This window comes from Palaemon carinicauda, chromosome 44, assembly GCF_036898095.1.
Source record: "Palaemon carinicauda isolate YSFRI2023 chromosome 44, ASM3689809v2, whole genome shotgun sequence".
Classification (NCBI taxonomy): domain Eukaryota; kingdom Metazoa; phylum Arthropoda; class Malacostraca; order Decapoda; family Palaemonidae; genus Palaemon; species Palaemon carinicauda.
Window position 1 is genome coordinate 25,137,672 of NC_090768.1, and position 19,396 is coordinate 25,157,067.

General features: G+C 45.2%; 1 protein-coding gene across 2 annotated transcripts in view; it reads left to right on the forward strand.

Annotated features, from left to right (window-relative positions):
• The first annotated feature begins 482 nt into the window (after nucleotides 1–482).
• The window catches only part of APC10 (anaphase-promoting complex subunit 10), a 49,783-nt gene continuing 30,869 nt past the window's right edge, over nucleotides 483–19,396 (forward strand). Inside the window, exons 1-2 of one of the 2 annotated variants that reach the window (XM_068366901.1) lie at nucleotides 483–552; nucleotides 6,113–6,244. In XM_068366901.1, the coding sequence (XP_068223002.1) occupies nucleotides 6,118–6,244 (127 nt within the window). In that variant the 5' untranslated portion in view covers nucleotides 483–552; nucleotides 6,113–6,117. Of the gene's footprint in view, nucleotides 689–6,112; nucleotides 6,245–19,396 lie in introns of both variants that reach the window. The other variant, XM_068366900.1, reaches the window with a different exon arrangement.

The window sequence follows — 19,396 nt, forward strand, 5'->3', positions numbered from 1 at the left end:
ATGAAATTAAAAGAAAAATGGAAGTAAAGAAAGCAGAGATGACCAATCTGAGATTTGTGAATAGTGATGGCAGAAGAGATTACATAGGAGAACTTAACACTATTGAGGCAGTAATAGTTATTAAAACAAGGTTAAATATACTGGAATTAAAAGAAAATTACAGAAACAGGAATGATAAAGATAGTCTGTTTTTTGTGTAGGGAAGCAGAGGATACTACTGAGCATATTTTTAACTGATAGAAATAAGGAATTTAGAAATCTCAACTAAAGAGGTTCCCTAGTGTATTGGAAAGGTCCTAGAAGTTAGAAGTAACAGTATGCAAGCTGTGCTGTCTGTGTAGAAGGTAACTAGTGATAATGAATTTTCTGCAGATTGCAGCGCTTTGAACCTACTACGTTTCTTCTAGTAGTGTGCCCACAATCAGTGTTGTGGTCTTGTGGAGAGATCAACGAGGAACCTAGAAGATCTTGAGTCTTCTTGACGGACAGCTGCACAAGGCATGAACTGAAGTGAACTTACTGACAGTTCAAGATTTGTGATTCATTCTTAAGGTGTGTATTACAAAATATACTTATCTTCTTTTGACCTAAAGCAGTGACAGTGCACTAGTGTTAGAGATTGTGAAGCAAGAAACTGTCATCACCAAATAGATGTCCCAGGACAAGTGTGGCTAAGAACCAAACAAGGGTAGGTCTACGTGCGTCCAATTTCGTGAAAAAAAAATGGACTCGCATCAACCTTTGTAATAGAACTGCAGGCATACTGAAAGAAACACGCAGACTTGTTCTTAGTGTATTTATTGGTACCCCATGAACTGTTCTGAAGTAAATGGGCATTATTATAGTAAAACACAGGGGAAACTTTAACAATTAAAAAAATTGGGTACATATAGAAAGAGCCCAGGGTAAATAGATGATACTTTAATTTCTAGCCAAATACATGAACCATATATTTTTCCTGCTCGTATAAAACCTTGGGGCAAACCACCCGTTCATGAGTCTTTGGACCCCCTTATATAAAGACAATTATGGGAGACCCCAGTGAGAAACCATTGTTTTTTGGGTGGGGAAATGTCATAAAAGAGTGATTTGCAGCAGTAATAATGGTCACAAATGCAAAATAAGCCGAAGATAACCAGTCGGAATAATATATAGTTCATGTAAATGGCTGAAAACAGGCCAGGGGTGTATGTATGATAGCGGCCACATGTATGTATGACTAACTTAGAATGCAGCAGTGTAAGGGGGCAGGGGGCGCAGGCCCCCCTTCGTTAGGTAAGTAGGTAAGGACACGGCTTGTAAGTTAGGTTGGGGGGGAAAGTTTAGGTTAGTTGATGTCCATTTTTAATCCCCATGGGACGAACTGGCCGCTGATATACCAAAGGCTCCTCAGGCCAAATCGTGATTATTTAACTTTTGAAATTTGTAAAAGGGTGCAGAACCTAACAAACCCACCTAACCTAACCTAGTAGTTCCCAGGTCACAACCCCTAGCTAGGGGCCAAGCCCCCAGACCCCTCTTCCCAGGTGACAACCCCTAGGAGGGGGGCCAAGCCACCAAGAACCCCCCAGGTCACAACCGCTAGCCTAAACCCCCCTTCCCAGATCACAAATTTAAAGTAAATCACAAATAAGTCCTTAGATTATGATAAAGTAAATCACAATCAAGTCTGTAGATTATGATAAAGTAAATCACAAATAAATCCTTAGATTATGGTGAAGTAAATCACAAATAAATCCTTCCATTGTAAAAACGTAAATCACAAATAATTCCTTACCTTATGATTAACATTGTCGCCTTTTTTTTTCTTGGCAATCTTTACAAAAGCTTTGCATTAGAAAATGTGCTGGCCTTCCCTGAAAATTAAGTCAGAATCGGACCTTTGTGGTATTATTTCGCTGTTATTTTTAAATTTCATGGTAATCATATGATACTCTAATTTCTAGCGAAACTGGAATTCGTTATAAGAAATGGACAAGTGCTGGTTAGTTTGATATTTTTCTCTATATGTTTAATAAGGGCTGGGGTATAATAACTTACATAACAGTCTATTAAAATGTGAAGTATATGTTTCACTCAAAGTCTATTGTTTACATCTGAGAGACTAAAGGGTCTTATTGTGCATGCATTTTTTCCTATGGTTTGGGGAGTTTTTTGTGCATTTACAATGACGTATTTGTCAGGTGTTTTTTTTTTTTCTTTTAAACCAATTAACAGCTTACAAGTACTTCTTCATAAGTTCCTGGATGGTGTTCTACAAAAGCCATTTTTTTCTCACTTTCGCCTTCAGTTTTAAGTTAACCACCATTTCGTAAAGACGTCTCCAATCTATTTAGAAATTTAGGTGTAATTTCGTTTATGTCGGCAATTGATAATGATGGAAATGTTCTCCGTTCAGTGTAATGCTATTGTTACTCACCTAAAATTGGTAAATATATGATAATCTAATTTCTAGTGAGGTTTTTTCCAGTAGTGGGTAGTCCCCTCCTATGAGCTTGAAATACTCATTCTTTTTTTGCCAAAGACAGAATCCACAGCCTAGCTACACAAGCATACACTTGTGTCTCCTCCACCCACCTGTTAATCTTTGCAATTCGAACATCCAGTCAGATAGGACGACGTTGTTCATCAAGATATCTCCGAGCTTCTATAGTTAGTTCTTCCCATGGAAGTCTCCAGCTTTGTCCTCTCTTCTGGGAACAAGTTTGATCATCAAATTCTGTCCATTGTCCAGGGAGGAGAGACTTACTGTCAAACAAGCAGTTAGTCCAGGGCTTCCTGTGCACGTTCGACCACTAGGACTCATACTCCTAGTTTTCCTAGACATCCGTCATTAAGGAAGATTTCTTCATTCATACAGGCTTTCCATGACAAGGCATGGTGCTTCGGTTTCTATAGCACGTTAGGTTTTCACGAGGGTTTTACTCTAGTGTCAACCTAGTCCTACAGCATCTGCCTCGTTCTCTGAAGACTTCGGGACCACTTACTGATCATAAGTCTCCGTGGCATGCCGAGACAACTCAAGCTTACCACAATCTGAGGATTGGGGTAAATCTCGAGAGATATCCCGACACTAATCAGAGGCGGGTATCCTTAGACATGTTTATCGTTATGTACTGTACCTGCAAAAAATTTCCGCAGAACTATAGGGTTCAAGGTGGAGGATAGCAATAGCTCTTCCTTCCTTGGGACTTGCTTTCTCCTGCAGTGGTTACATCTCATATGTCTCCATTTCACTCCGGTTCATCAAGCCCGCATTAGTCTCTGTCGAATCCAACCTCTAGGGGCAGCCAGATTCCAAGTGCTTCAGCACAAGGGATCATCCTTTTCTCTGATTCCCTACGAGACCCGGCAGGTTGATGGGCCTGAGAAGAAGGTTGATAGACTAGAACCTCATCTGAGGAGTTAATCTCCTCATTTCTCTTCCCCGGATTTGATGCCCCCTTCAGATGCATTAAAGAAAAGTTGGGGGACCTCATGCTATACCCCTCATCTCCAGGGCTCAGGTCAGAGCCTGAATGGTATCGTCATTTAAATCTCTTTGAGACGCAATATTCCTGCTGGTGGGAAGAATCGCCGATAGCGGCAACAGACGGTCTCTCTTTTTCCTGTCCTTGGGAACGATTTAAAATATTTTACAGAGAGTAATAATATTAAAATAAATGTCTCCTATATAAACTATGAAAACTTTAACAAAACAAAAGGAAGAGGAATATAATAGAATAGTGCCCAGGTGTACCTTCAAGCAAAAGAACTCCAATCTAGTACTGTACTGTCTGGCCAGTCAAAGGACCCAATGACACTCTAGCGGTAGTATCGCAACAAGTTGGGAAGAGGATACCAGGATACCCGCGAAAATTTTTGGCTTCGGTCTTTCAGGCCATGTGGACTGTTTTCTATAGTTAGGGCCATGGAATGGTTATCTCTCCCCTTGGGGCCACTATATCAGTAATAGCTGAATTCTTCCTTTACCTTTGAGAGGAAAGCTACTTTCGGTCTCGGCGATGGAAAACCTCCACTCTCGTTTGAGCCTCGCCTTCAGACCGAAAGAAATTACCTTTTTCTCTACGTCGGCATTGCCTCTCTTCATGCAGAGGTGCCCCCTACGACCTAGGACTCCAAGCAGCTGATCTTCATCTGACCTCGAGGACAGGTCTCCCTCTCGTGGTGGCCTCGGCCAAGAGATTTGGTGTACTGTACCCCAGAGGCCGCCTACAACCTCTGTCATTCACGGTGACGGGCCAGGTAATACTCTACTGTACAGTAATGCTTCCCAACACAAAATTAATTCGTTCTGGAATATCTTTCGTTTCGTGAGAATTACGTGTTACGAGTCACATTTTACATTTAAATCTCCTAATTCCTACCAAACCCTACAAAACCACAACATTAAATTTTATAATAAAGCTATAGCATAACCACAATGATACTGTAACGTACAACCAAATGCATTTGAACCATTCAGTATACCTGAACAAACTGTTAATACATGTAAATTAAGTAGTTATTAGAACATAGTGCAATGATAAATGGAAAATAATACAATACATACAGTAAAATACATAGTACCGTGTGTACTGTACTATTATAGTTACCCCTACTACACAGATATATTTTCTGTTGAGTAAACAACCCATTTTCTTCAAATTTGTTGATGGGTGACTATTTTATTCTCACCCTGGCTGGCAAATCCCTTTTCTTAGCATGAAACATTTTTCGCAATGTGAGTCTTGTTTCGCAGCGTAAAAATTTCTTAAGCAGATTCTTTTGTGAAGAGAGGTATGACTATACTTCATTTCTGCCAGCTCGGACCCCAGATTCGAGCTCTTCGGATTAGGAGTCCTTTGTAGTGTGGCTGATGATCCAGATCCATGGCTACTATGCCTGGGAAGATCTTGAGGCACTACCTCAATGAAACTACAGGAGCTCGCCCCCAAGTATCAGTACTCTTCATCAGCTCGAGAAAAGTCATAAGAAGAATCGCCATGAACACGTTCTCGGCTTGGATTTGCAGAGTCACGGACCAAATACTCAATCTGGATCCTTCCTCTCATAGAGGAGACCTAGAGTTGATAACATTAGGAGCAGGAGTACGCCCCTTGCGTTTATGGAAACTACTCTGTGATGCAGGCCTTTTCTGTGGGCGAGTAAAAGCGTAAAATGACCTTCATTGTCCTCTTCCTGCTAGACGTGACCCACAGGAACATGCGTTCTCCATTGTCCCTGTGGGGGCTACACAATAAATGGTTTATAACACCTCAAGCTCTTTGATGGACAAGTAGTTGAAGGGGAAGGGCAGAGTCTAACCATACTTAAGTCTGGGATGAATGACAAAGAATGACTGGCTCTTTCTTTCTTTCTTCTCCCTGCTGGATAACAGCACCTATGGTACTCTGCAAAGCTATCCTCCATTGCCTGCTGGTAGAACCATTTACCTGGTGTAACCTGGTACTGTATACAGTAGAGAGATATACTTGTTACATTCCCATATCCCCTGGCGAGGTGGTATTGGGTAACGTCTATGGTTGATTCTAAGATTCCTATGTTTCTAAGTTGTTTTACCTAGACTATACACACTGCTATTGTCACACATTCACACAGATTGTTCAGGTTACTAACTATGCTTTGCATGAATTGTTTTGGGAGGTATCAGGGTTTCTCCCTGTTACGTGCAGAGTACGTACGGGAAAACCCCTGGTCAAAGACCAGCCAGTTGGTCTGAACATCCACCCTCCTAAGGAGCGAGCCAATCCCTATAAATAGCGAGGGTTTGTATTAGTGTTGATACAAATGACAAATTCGAAGGTAATTTGCATTTTTCCCAACGATAGAAACCTGTAGCTATTTATACAAATTGGCCTGCCATCACCTGTCCTCCAAGAAGTCCTGCCTGCATATCATAGGTGTGTGTGTGAGTGGGGTTGCCTGCTAAACCCCCCCGCTAACAAGTGGTAGGGTAGTTCCACCTCGCTTAAAAGTCTTATGGCTAGTCTAACAGCTTCCCCGAAAGATGATCCCTATAAATAGTTACAGGTTTGTACCGTTAGGAAAAGTACACTTCCGAATTTGTCATAGTAACATCCTGATGATGAATGTTTCCTTTCTTTTGCAGGGAAAATGATATCGCTTAACAGCTCTGGCAGAATACCGGGTGAGGATCCAGATCCTGCAAGAGAGGAAAGATCTGGACGTGTAAGAGAGGTTGGAAATCAGGCAGTTTGGTCTTTGTCATCCTGTAAACCAGGTTTGTTAGATATAATGTACTGTACTGTAATTACGAGGCGGGCCTTTTAATAGAGCAATGTATGTGATAAATATTTCAAGTAAAAAAGTTGTTGTTCCTATATGTAATACAGACCATCAACTTTGGAATAGGAGTATATCATCAGCGAAGCTGAAACGGCTATTAGCCTTTTAACAAGATAAATATGGTTGGTCGCCGGGTGGTGGGTAAGTCCCGCCAACTTGATAGAAAGCGAAACCTTCATTTTGACTTCAGCTGCAGAAGAGTACGTACGTTTACTGCTGTGCAGTGTTACTTTGTTGTTTGAACTAATAATTGCTTTCCCTTCTCGTTTCAGTGTGTTTATGTTTGGTTTGAGATGTCTGCCATTAAGCCAGACATGCAACTTTGCCCTGGCAAAGAAGGCCACAGGTATGGCTGCTACGTAAGTAAGTTGGAGGTGGACCCCCATGTGCTTTGTGGTTTTTCTAGGTATTATGACTGTTTGCAGTCATCCCCTTGTAGGGAGGTGCTTCCTGTGCAGTGGGAAGAATTTGCAAAGAAGAGGAGAGAAAGTTTAGAAGGGATTCATTGGCAGCAGAGGGAAGTAACGTTACACGGAGCTCCGACCTTCAAGAAAAAAGCTTGGTGTAAGGTTCTAACGCAAGTTCCTAAGGATGGGATTCGTAAGAGACTGATCCAAAGTGTTGTTAGTCAGGACTCCGATCCCTGACCTGCCTTGGAATGTTCCTCAAATACTTTGGTGGCTGGGCTCCCGATGACAAAAGCTGCTAGGAAGATGGAAGTTTTAACTGACACTGCTGATTCTTCCGATCGCCTAGAATCGCCTGTCCAATGGAAGGAGAAGAAGTAGAAACGCCTCCCTACTTTTTTTACCTCATGAGAAGCGATTGCCACATGCAAGATTACTTCTCAACTGTCTGCCCTGCACAAGGACGATCTTCTCAATCTAGGTCCCTACGAGAAAGAATATTCTTAGTTTCTCCCACTATTGAGAAGTTTCTTACTCTATCTTTTGTTTTATATGAGATAGGAAGTTTGGTCATCCTTTCTACAAAATAGGAAGGCTCAATCTCTCATCTCAAGTTTTGTTTGGAGTGGTCGTCCTTATGGATTTTGGGACTCCCTACGAAGGAGGAACTGCTGCGCCTTCTTCAGCGTGGTGCCAGGAAGGAGCCTTCTCCAGAGCCGTCAACATCTCATCGAGGTCCATCTGTCACCTTCTGGCCCTTCCACGCGTGGACGGGGTGAACGTTCGCGTTCGCCTCTCCAGCGGCCCCCTGCAGATGACGAACCGTCGTCCCCCAACCTTCAACTCTGTTTCTCCCTACAGGAACCTGCAAGTTGCAGGTGTGGATCTTCCGGGGACCATCCCCTTGCCCTTCTGGACTCCCTTCCCCTGATCGCCGTTTGTGACGATCGGAAGGTCTTATGGATCGTAGGTTGTCATGATCCGAGCGCTCTTTTTTTGTAAGATGCTCACGCTTTACTGTAGTGCTTTGCGCTCCCGAGACCGCAGGTCTTAACGCTCTCCTCGGAGGCATTCCTCTTCACGAGGACAAGTCTCGCTATAGCACTCTACACGATCACGAGCAAAGTCTAGACCTAGATCCAGACGTTCATGTTCTAGATCTCCGAGATCTAGATCACGTGAATGGCGCTCGCGCTCGCGAGGCCAATGCTCACGTTTGCGAGCTAGGCATTCGCGTTGTTCACGCCGTTCTCGAACGAGAACTAGATACTCTCGTTCACGAATATCTCATTTGTGATGAAGGTCTAGACGTTTTTCGTCTAGAGGTAGAGGTAGGCGTACGCGCAATCACTGGAATAGCATTAAAAGCACATAATACATGTTACTTTACAATGAATAAGAATTAAAGTATATAAAGTCATAATAAAATACACTCATAGTAGACCCTCATATAACTAACATAAATCCTAGCGAACAAACTATGAAAACGTCTGTGATATATTAGTTAGTGGTCTTTAAGAGCTAAACAGTGGCATTTTCTATGGTAGTTCAAATATCTACCATATGAAGCGTTAACAGCACAAATCATATTATTATACAATAACTAAATATAAAAGTATATAAAATCATATTAGAATATATTTTTGTTTGTACAATTTTATTCCGAGTGTATTTTATCAATCAACAATTACTTTTTTATTTTTGGTTGTGATCAGCCGATGTTAAGACTAATATGCGCACATCTGAATAACAATATCGCGTGTGGTGTATAATTTCTTAAGGGGACCGTCCGCCATGGTGTTATGACATAACAACTTTCAGAAATTGAAAATCGTTTTATTGTTTCTATGTATGCAGAAACATATCGTACATGCTCTCCAGAAGTTTCAGCCAATTATTTTTACAAATAGTGAAGATATAGCAGTCTTTAAATGATGACATCATCTTTACTGCTTCATCTACATGACTAAGTTTAACAGAATCGTCTTTGCGTGTTTATTTTTTTCATTTATATAGCAATTTTTTCACTTATATTTCAAAATCTCATACGTCTGGCAGCGATAGATGGCATTGGTAGAGGGTAGGTGAACGCAACTACGATCTACGAGAACAGTTACATTGCATGTGTGTTTGTTTACTTGTAGTTCGTATATACATTGTGTTTTCACAACGTACTCGTGAACTTTATAGCAAGGCCAATGTTACCTAAGGTCAAAGAAAGAACAAAAAGTAAGCAGAGAGCAACAAAAAAGAACCAAAAAGAGAGGGAAACGTGAAGAAGAGTACAAACCTGGAACATGCTAACTAAAATGCTGGCAACAATGAGAGGCCGCTGGCAACTCATGACACCCTTACACCAAGTGTATTAACAAACAGTGTTTAAATACCTCGTTTAGGGAGCCTTCATGTAGGAATAAACAATATAAGTACAAAGTAAGGTTATCAAAATAATGTTATTTTGATTTTTCCAAGAAATGGAACAAAAATTTATAGCAAATCATTGGGAGCTCATAACTTTAAAACATACTTATTCACACTTGGGTACATTTTTCTTGCCTAATTGTTGTTCTATTTTTGAGAGAAAGATATTAAAAAGAAGAATAAAAATCCCACAATTTTGTGTACCAGATTTTCTATTTTCCTTTTTAAATATTTAACTTAGCCGGTGAATATATAATAGCTGCTGCTGCTCCGGCGGCTTGACAGAAAAAACACAAAAACTCGCGAGCGATCGCTATGAAGGTTGCGGGTGTGCCCACCAGCGCCAACTATCGGCCAGATACTGCATATGCATGTAAACAGCTCCAATTCTTCTCTGTCGGTCTGATCGACAAGACGTACCATTACTCGCTGTTAACCTGGAGTTTTTCAATATTTAACTTAGCCGGTGATTATATAGCTGCAACTCTGTTGCCCGACAGACAACTCTACGGTAAAAACTCGCCAGCGATCGCTACACAGGTTGCGGGTGTGCCCAACAGCGCCATCTGTCGTCCAGATACCCAGTACTCATTGTAAACAAAGACTCAATTTTCTCTCTGTCGAGCTATCGACAAGACGTACTTACTCGCTGTTGCTAAACTGGAGTTTTTTCACAACTAATTGGTGAAGTACTTTACAGTATTCTAGTTTTGAGCTTTTGCTGTGCAGGGTTTCTCTTCACACAAATCCTTGAACTCTTTTTGATAACGGATTCTTTGTTGATGACTTTTTGATAGTTTTTTGAATTTCCCTTTGACCAATTCAAAATGGCTGACCCTTCACAAGTCCCAAAATTTAGGAAGTGCAATGCTAGGGACTGTTCAAGGCGTCTTCCGAAGGCTTCTATCGACCCTCACACTGTTTGTTCCAATTGTCGGGATAAAACCTGTCAATTGGAAGATCGGTGTGAGGAGTGCGTTGGGCTTTCGGAATTCGATTTTATCGAATTCCAAAAGTATACACGTAGGCTAGAGAGAGATAGAGTTAGGAGAAGTTCTTCTCGTTCTATTGATATATCCTCTCCTCATGCCCCACAACCTATTCCTTCCCCTGTAGTGGTTGCTCCTAACCCCCCTCCTGGCACTCAGGAACCTTCGATGGCTGATATGATGCGTGCCATCCAGGCTCTGGGTGAGAGAGTTGAGTCCCTTGCTAGTGACCGTAATCAGCTCATGGCGGATGTGAAGGAGCTTAAGTGCAAAAGTGCAGTGGGAAGTGCTAAAGTGCCGAGTGATAGTGTTGTGGATAGTGTTGCGCTTGAGGGTTCGTCTGTTCGTGCCTGTCGTCCTCCTAGTCCGGGACCTCTTGCAAGCTCCCAAGTCCAGGGGAGAAGCAATGTCGTACGACAAATGGGTTCGAGAGGCTTTAATCAGCGAACAGACGTTCCCTCCGTGGTATCGGGCGTATCTACCCAAGATCGCTCCTACCTAACTAAGACGAGAGAGCCCATTTATACCTCGTCTTCGGAAGGTGTTTCTCGCAAGAAACCCTGGACCAAGGTCTCACGACCGTTAAAACGCAAGTCGGTCCCTTCAGCGCAAGTCCAACGGCCCGGTTGTAGCCACTGGGTCAGTTCGGACTCGCTGCCGTCATCCGATGACTGCTCACCGCCTAAGAGAGGCAAAGCGGTACCGCTTCAGACAGTAACACCGTCTGTCGCCGCACCTGCTCCTGTAGACCCTAAGTGGTCTCTACTGCAAGACATGCAGTCTAAACTGACGTCTCTAATGCAGGACTTTCGTGCGGAGAAGGTTGCTGCCGCACCAGCTAGTGCAGTACCTAGCCTACAACCTTCCACACAATCGGTTGTGCGTCCTGTGGACGCTGAGGTAACCTTCTCACGCACACCAGTTGAGAGAGTTCCACCACCCATGCGTTCCAGTGTGATCTGCCAGCCGCATGTTGACGTTAAGCGACGCACGGAGGTCTCCGTTGACGTTCGGGAGGTTCAACAACCGTCAGAGTTGCTTTGTTTTGACGCGGTGCGTCAACCTCCGCAACCCAGTGTGCTTTCCACTGCGCACCCACATCAGTCCAGACAGTCTGGAGTAGACGCTGTGCGTCCCCGCGCTGCCATGGTTGTTGCCAGCTCACAGACTGGGCAGCAGTTCCATGACGTTGCGTCCGGCTCAGTCACGCATGCACCCGTGCGACCGGACTCAGCGAACCAGCCGTTACCCACTCCGTTGCCGTTTCCTCATCAGCTATCGGATGAGGGACTTTCTGATGATGATGTTGCTGCACACATAGATGAACCACAATCTGAATTGGACGAGCCTAAGTCTACTCAACCCTCTTTGGACTTTAGGAAAGTTTTGGCCATTTTCAAAGAGATGTTTCCGGACCAGTTTGTTTCTGTGGCTCCTCGTTCTCCTCCGTCAGAGTTTGTGTTAGGCATGCCGTCTACCACTCCTGCCTTTACTAGACTCGTCCTCGCACGCTCGTCCAAGAGAGCTTTGCGGGTGATAGGAGAATGGTTGCAGTCCAAGAAGAGTTTAGGGAAGACAGCCTTTACGTTTCCCCCTGCTAGACTCTCTTCTAGATCGAGCGTCTGGTATGCCACGGGAGAAGTTCTCGGCTTGGGAGTTCCTGCCTCTGCCCAGGGCGACTTCTCAAGCCTCGTAGACTCTCCCCGCCGCCTTGCCATGAGACGCTCAAAAATATGTTGGTCATCTTCGGACCTGGACCACCTTTTGAAAGGTATCTTTAGGGCCTTCGAAGTTTTTAACTTCTTAGACTGGTGTCTAGGAGCCCTAAGCAGAAAGATCTCTCCGACAGAGAAAGGGACTTCCTTGCTCATTATGTCCTGCATGGACAAGGCCGTACGGGATGGGTCTAATGAGCTTGCTGCATCATTTGTGTCCGGAGTCCTTAAAAAGCGTGAAAACCTATGCTCATTCCTTTCAGCTGGAGTTACACCGTGCCAGAGATCCGAGCTTCTTTTTGCTCCTCTTTCCAAGTTCCTTTTTCCAGAAGACCTGATTAAGGAAATAGCCGCTTCATTGATACAGAAGGACACTCACGATCTTGTTGCGTCCTCCGCTCGCAAAGCTACCCCTTTGCCTACCTTGTCAGCTAGACCAAGGATGGACACTCCAGCGTCCCGTTTTATTCCGCCCTTTCGTGGCAGAGCCTCCAGCAGAGGAGGTGCTCGTGCCGAAGGGAAACGAGGAAAGAAGAAAGGAACCAAGTCCTTTAAGGGCAGAGTCTGACTGCCAGCTTCTTCAGACAGCAGTGGGAGCCAGACTCAAGAACTTCTGGCAGACCTGGGAAAAGAGAGGCGCAGATGCACAATCTGTGAAGTTGCTCAGAGAGGGGTACAAGATCCCGTTTGTACGGAAACCCCCTCTAGCAACGTCTCCCATCGATCTCTCTCCCAGGTACAGAGAGGAAGACAAGAGACAAGCCTTGAAACGGGAGGTGTCTCTTTTACTAGAGAAGGGAGCGGTGGTCAAAGTCTCGGACCTTCAATCTCCGGGATTCTACAACCGACTCTTCTTGGTGTCAAAGAAGACAGGAGGGTGGAGGCCGGTGCTAGACGTCAGTGCTCTGAATGTCTTTGTCACAAAGCAGACGTTCTCTATGGAGACCACAAAGTCAGTCTTAGCAGCGGTCAGAAGGGAAGACTGGATGGTCTCTTTAGACCTAAGGGACGCCTACTTCCACGTCCCCATCCACCCGGACTCCCAACCTTTTCTGAGATTCGTTTTCGAAAAGGTTGTCTACCAGTTTCAAGCCCTGTGCTTTGGCCTAAGCACAGCTCCTCTTGTGTTTACGAGGCTGATGAGGAATGTAGCCAAATTCCTTCATTTAGCGGACATCCGAGCCTCCCTCTATTTGGACGACTGGCTTCTAAGAGCTTCTTCCAGTCGTCGCTGTCTGAAGGATCTAAAGTGGACTCTAGATCTGACCAAGGAATTGGGTCTCCTTTTCAATATGGAAAAGTCACAACTGGTCCCATCCCAAACTATTGTGTATTTAGGGATGGAGATTCACAGTCTAGCTTTTCGGGCTTTTCCGTCGGCCCCCAGAACAAGCCAAGCCCAGTTATGCATCCAGAACATGCTGAAGAAGGAACGATGTTCAGTCAGGAAGTGGATGAGTCTGATAGGGATGCTATCATCCCTGGAACAGTTTGTGTCATTAGGAAGACTACACCTCCGTCCTCTTCAATACCACCTAGCATTTCACTGGAAAAAGGACAAGACGCTAGAAGCGGTCTCGATCCCCATTTCCGAGAAGATGAAGTCTTGCTTGACTTGGTGGAAGGACAGTATCAGCCTAAGAGAGGGTCTTCCCCTGGCTGTTCAGACTCCCAACCACGTTCTCTTCTCGGACGCATCGGACGTAGGCTGGGGCGCGACATTAGACGGTCGGGAATGTTCGGGACTATGGAACTCGAGTCAAAGGATAATGCATATCAACTGCAAGGAGCTACTGGCAGTACATCTGGCCTTGAAAAGCTTCAGGTCTCTCCTTCAAGGCAAAGTGGTGTAAGTGAACTCGGACAACACCACTGCCTTGGCGTACATCTCCAAGCAAGGAGGGACCCACTCACTGACGTTGTACGAGATCGCAAGGGACCTGCTCATCTGGTCAAAAGGTAAAAACATATCACTAGTAACGAGGTTCATCCAAGGCAACTTGAATGTCATGGCAGATTGTCTCAGTCGGAAGGGGCAAGTTATTCCAACAGAATGGACCCTCCACAAGGATGTATGCAAGAGACTTTGGGCCACTTGGGGCCAACCAACCATAGATCTCTTTGCAACCTCGATGACCAAGAGGCTCCCAATATATTGCTCACCAATCCCGGACCCAGCAGCAATACATATAGATGCCTTTCTCCTAGATTGGTCGCATCTAGATCTATACGCATTCCCACCGTTCAAAATTGTCAACAAGGTACTGCAGAAGTTCGCCTCTCACGAAGGGACAAGGTTGACGCTAGTTGCTCCCCTCTGGCCCGCGAGAGAATGGTTCACCGAGGTACTTCGATGGCTAGTAGACGTTCCCAGAAGTCTTCCTCTTAGGGTGTACCTTCTACGTCAGCCACACGTAAAGAAGGTACACCAAAGCCTCCACGCTCTTCGTCTGACTGCCTTCAGACTATCGAAAGACTCTCGAGAGCTAGAGGCTTTTCGAAGGAGGCAGCCAGTGCGATTGCTAGAGCAAGGAGAACATCCACCCTTAGAGTCTACCAATCGAAGTGGGAAGTCTTCCGAAACTGGTGCAAGTCAGTATCTGTATCCTCGACCAGTACCTCTGTAGCTCAAATAGCTGACTTTCTCTTATACCTGAGAAAAGAACGATCACTTTCAGCTCCCACTATCAAGGGCTACAGAAGCATGTTGGCTTCGGTCTTCCGGCATAGAGGCTTAGATCTTTCCAACAATAAAGATCTACAGGACCTCCTTAAGTCTTTTGAGACCACGAAGGAGCGTCGTTTGGTTACACCTGGTTGGAATTTAGACGTGGTACTAAGATTCCTCATGTCAGACAGGTTTGAGCCGCTACAATCAGCCTCCCTGAAAGATCTCACCTTAAAGACACTTTTCCTGGTATGCTTAGCCACAGCTAAAAGAGTCAGTGAGATTCATGCCTTCAGCAAGAACATCGGATTTTCGTCAGAAAAAGCTACATGTTCATTACAACTTGGTTTTCTAGCCAAAAATGAGCTACCTTCTCGACCTTGGCCGAAATCGTTCGATATTCCCAGCTTATCGAAAATGGTAGGCAATGAACTAGAAAGAGTCTTATGCCCTGTGAGAGCTCTTAAGTTCTATTTAAAACGAACTAAACCTTTACGAGGCCTATCTGAAGCTTTGTGGTGTTCAGTTAAGAAACCATCTTTGCCTATGTCAAAGAATGCTTTATCCTATTTTATCAGACTGTTAATACGAGAAGCTCATTCCCATCTGAGTGAGGAAGACCAAGCATTGCTGAAGGTAAGGACACACGAAGTTAGAGCTGTCGCAACTTCCGTGGCCTTTAAGCAAAATAGATCTCTGCGAAGTATAATGGACGCAACCTATTGGAGAAGCAAGTCAGTGTTTGCGTCTTTTTATCTAAAGGATGTCCAGTCTCTTTACGAGGACTGCTACACACTGGGACCATTCGTAGCAGCGAGTGCAGTAGTGGGTGAGGGCTCAACCACTACAATTCCCTAATTCCATACCCTTTTAATCTTTCTCTTGAAATGTTTTTATTGTTGTTTTTTGGGTTGTCCGGAAGGCTAAGAAGCCTTTCGCATCCTGGTTGATTTGGCGGGTGGTCAAAGTCATTTCTTGAGAGCGCCTAGATTAGGGGTTTTGATGAGGTCCTGTTGTATGGGTTGCAACCCTTGATACTTCAGATCCTAGGGGTCGATCAGCATCCTAAGAGGATCGCGAGGCTCCGTAAGGAAGACGTACTTAAAATGCAGAGTAATTGTTCAAGTCGACTTCCTTACCAGGTACCTATTTATTTTGTTTTTGTTATTTTGATAACTTCTAAAATGAAATAAAAACTCTTAGCTCATAAAAGTGTAAACATATATTGCTGGTCTCTACCCACCCCCCTGGTTGTGAATCAGCTATATAATCACCGGCTAAGTTAAATATTGAAAAATGTTATTTTGATAATAAAATAAATTTTTGAATATACTTACCCGGTGATTATAAATTAAAGGACCCTCCCTTCCTCCCCAATAGAGACGCAGTGGGACGAGGAGAAAATTGAGTCTTTGTTTACATTGAGTACTGGGTATCTGGACGACAGATGACGCTGTTGGGCACACCCGCAACCTGTGTAGCGATCGCTGGCGAGTTTTTACCGTAGAGTTGTCTGTCGGGCAACAGAGTTGCAGCTATATAATCACCGGGTAAGTATATTCAAAAATTTATTTTATTATCAAAATAACATTTTTCAACTGACTTGGTGAAGTACTTCATTTTGGTTTGAGCTTTCGCAGTGCAGGTGTTTTATCTTCAACTTAAACTCTTGAACTCTTTTTTGGACAGATTTAATTGTGGATGACTTTGGATTTTTTTTTGGACTTTCTTTGACTTTTTCAAAATGGCTGACCCTTCTCCAATTCCTAGATTTCGTAAGTGTAATGCTAGGGATTGCAATAAGCGTCTTCCAAAGGCCTCTCTCGACCCACATACTGTGTGTTCTAATTGTCGGGGTAAAACCTGTCAATTAGGAGATCGGTGTGGGGAGTGCGTGGGCCTTTCGGAATTCAATTGGCTTGAGTTTGACAAGTATTCTCGTAAGCTAGAGAGAGATAGGGTGAGGAGAAGTTCCTCTAGATCGTTAGAATTTTCCTCCTCCCATGCCCCTGAACCTAATCCTTCCCCTGTAGTAGTTGTGCCTGAACCCTCTACTAGCACTCAGGAACCATCAATGCGGGATATGTTACGTGCCATTCATGCTTTGGGCGAGAGAGTTGAGTCGTTAGCTACAGACCGTAATCAACTCATGGCAGACGTAAAAGAGTTAAAGTGTCAGAGTGCCACATTGGAAAATTGTGGGAAAGTGATTAGTGCGCAAAGTGTTATCAGTGTTGCGACCGAGGGTTCGTCTGTTCGTGCCTGTCGTTCGCCTAGTCCGAGACCTCTTGCAAGCTCCCAAGCCCCAGGGAGAAGTAATGTCGTAGGACTTATGGGTTCGAGAGGCTTTAATCAGCGATCAGACGTTCCCTCTATGGTTTCAGGCGTGTCTCATCAAGACCGCCCCTACCATAAGACGAGCGAGACGGTTTTCTCCTCGGCATCCGAAGGCTTTTCGCGTAAGAAACCGTGGAGCTAGGTTTCGAGGCCCTTAAAGTGAAAGTCAGTCCCTTCAGGACAGGTCCAGCGTCCTGGTTGTAGCCATTGGGACAGCTCTGACCCTGTGCAGTCATCGGAAGACTGCTCGCCGCCTAAACAGAAACGTAACACAGGCTCCGAGAGTCTTGGTTTAGGCAATGTTTTGCAGTCGCAGACGTTACCCTCGTCTCTTACCGCACCCATTCCCGTTGATCCTAAATGGGTTGTACTGCAAGACATGCAGAATAAGCTTGCCTCTCTTATGGAGGACTATTCTGCTGAAAAGGTTCACGATGATCCTCGCCGCTTAGCTGATTGAGATCCTGGCCGTCAGCCGCCCAAACGAGCCTTTGCTCGTCCTGTTGACGTTGGCGTTATAAAGTCACGTCAGTCACGTTTTGTAGAGCCTCACTCGATGCAGTCCCGTGTTGACTTTCAGCCGCATGTGGAAGTTCAGCCGCTGCCGAATGCTCTTGCTGACGTTCAGGACGTTCACCAACCAGCGAAGTTGACTTGTTTTGACGCTGAGCGTCAAGCACCGCAGTCAAGAGTTGTTTTGACTGCTCAGTCTAGGCAGTCAAGGCAGTCTCGAGTTGACGTCGAGCGTCCTCCCGCTCCTGTTGTTGTTGACAGTCAGGCTGTTAAGCAGTTACATGACATAGCGTCCTGGACTGCTACTGATGCACCGGTGCGTGTGGACTCTGCTTGTCAAGCATTGCCACCAAGGCAGGTCTCCCCTTTGCTTGTAACTCAGCAGTTATCGGATGAAGCTCCTTCAGATGAGGACGTTGCTGATCCTCATCCTGATGATAATCCTTCAGATGTAGATGAACCTAAGGCGGTTCCTCCTTCGATGGACTTTAAGAAGATCATGTTGATTTTCAAGGATCTTTTTCCCAATCACTTTGTTGCTGTTGCTCCTCGTTCGCCACCGTCTGAGTTTGCTCTAGGCTTACCCGCTACCAAGCCAGCCTTTACTAAGCTAGTGCTTTCTCGCTCTTCCAAGAGGGCTTTACGTCTTTTAGGCGACTGGTTGGATACCAGGAGGAGTTTGGGGAAGACGGCCTTTGCCTTCCCTCCTTCTAAGCTTGCTTCTAGATCGAGCGTCTGGTATGACACGGGAGAAGTTCTCGGCTTGGGAGTCCCTGCCTCTGCCCAGGGTGACTTCTCAAGCCTCATAGACTCTCCCCGTCGCCTGGCCATGAGACGCTCGAAGATTAGTTGGTCCTCCTCGGACCTTGACCATCTGCTTAAAGGCGTATACAGGGCCTTTGAAGTGTTTAACTTTCTTGACTGGTCATTAGGAGCTTTAAGTAGGAAGACCTCGTCTGCCGACCAAGATGTTTCCTTACTGATCATGTCCTGTATGGATAAAGCCATCCGCGATGGCTCCAATGAGCTCGCCTCCACCTTTACGTCAGGAGTTTTAAAGAAGCGAGAAACCCTTTGCTCTTTCCTTTCGGCAGGAGTTACTCCCTGTCAGAGATCGGAACTGCTTTTTGCTCCCTTATCAGCGTCCTTGTTTCCGCAACAGCTGGTTAAGGATATAGCTGCTTCGCTTGTGCAGAAGGACACCCATGACCTGATGGCGTCCTCTGCTCGCAAAGGGGCTCCTTCTGCATCCTTTACTGTGAGACCCAGGATCGAGACTCCGGCATCTAGATTTATCCCGCCCTTTCGTGGCAGAGCTCCCAGCAGGGGAAGCTCTCGTGCCGAGGGAAAGAGAGGTAAGAAGAGAGGAGCCAAGTCCTCCCGTGGCAGAGTCTGACTGCCCACAGCCTCAGACAGCGGTAGGTGCCAGATTGAAGAGCTTCTGGCAGGCCTGGGAGAAGAGGGGTGCAGACCAAGAGTCTGTTCTGTTGCTCAGAGAGGGGTACAAAATACCGTTTGTACGCAAACCTCCTCTAGTGACAACTCCCATAGACCTCTCTCCCAGGTACCGAGAGGAGTCAAAGAGACAAGCCCTAAACCAAGAAGTGTCTCTGTTGCTAGAGAAGGGAGCGGTGGTGAAAGTCTCGGACCTTCAATCACCGGGGTTTTACAACCGTCTCTTCCTAGTCCCAAAGCATACAGGAGGTTGGAGACCGGTGCTAGACGTCAGTGCGCTCAATGTTTTTGTTACAAAAACAAAATTCACGAATTAGACCACGAAGTCCGTCTTAGCAGCGGTCAGAGAGGGAGACTGGATGGTCTCTCTCGACCTACGAGATGCGTACTTCCACATTCCTATACACCCGGATTCCCAACCGTTTCTGAGGTTTGTTTACAGGAATGTGGTATACCAGTTTCGAGCCCTGTGCTTTGGCCTCAGTCCTGCTCCTCTCGTGTTTACGAGGCTCATGAGGAATGTGGCAAAATTCCTCCATCTATCGGGAATCCGAGCCTCCCTGTACTTGGACGACTGGCTTC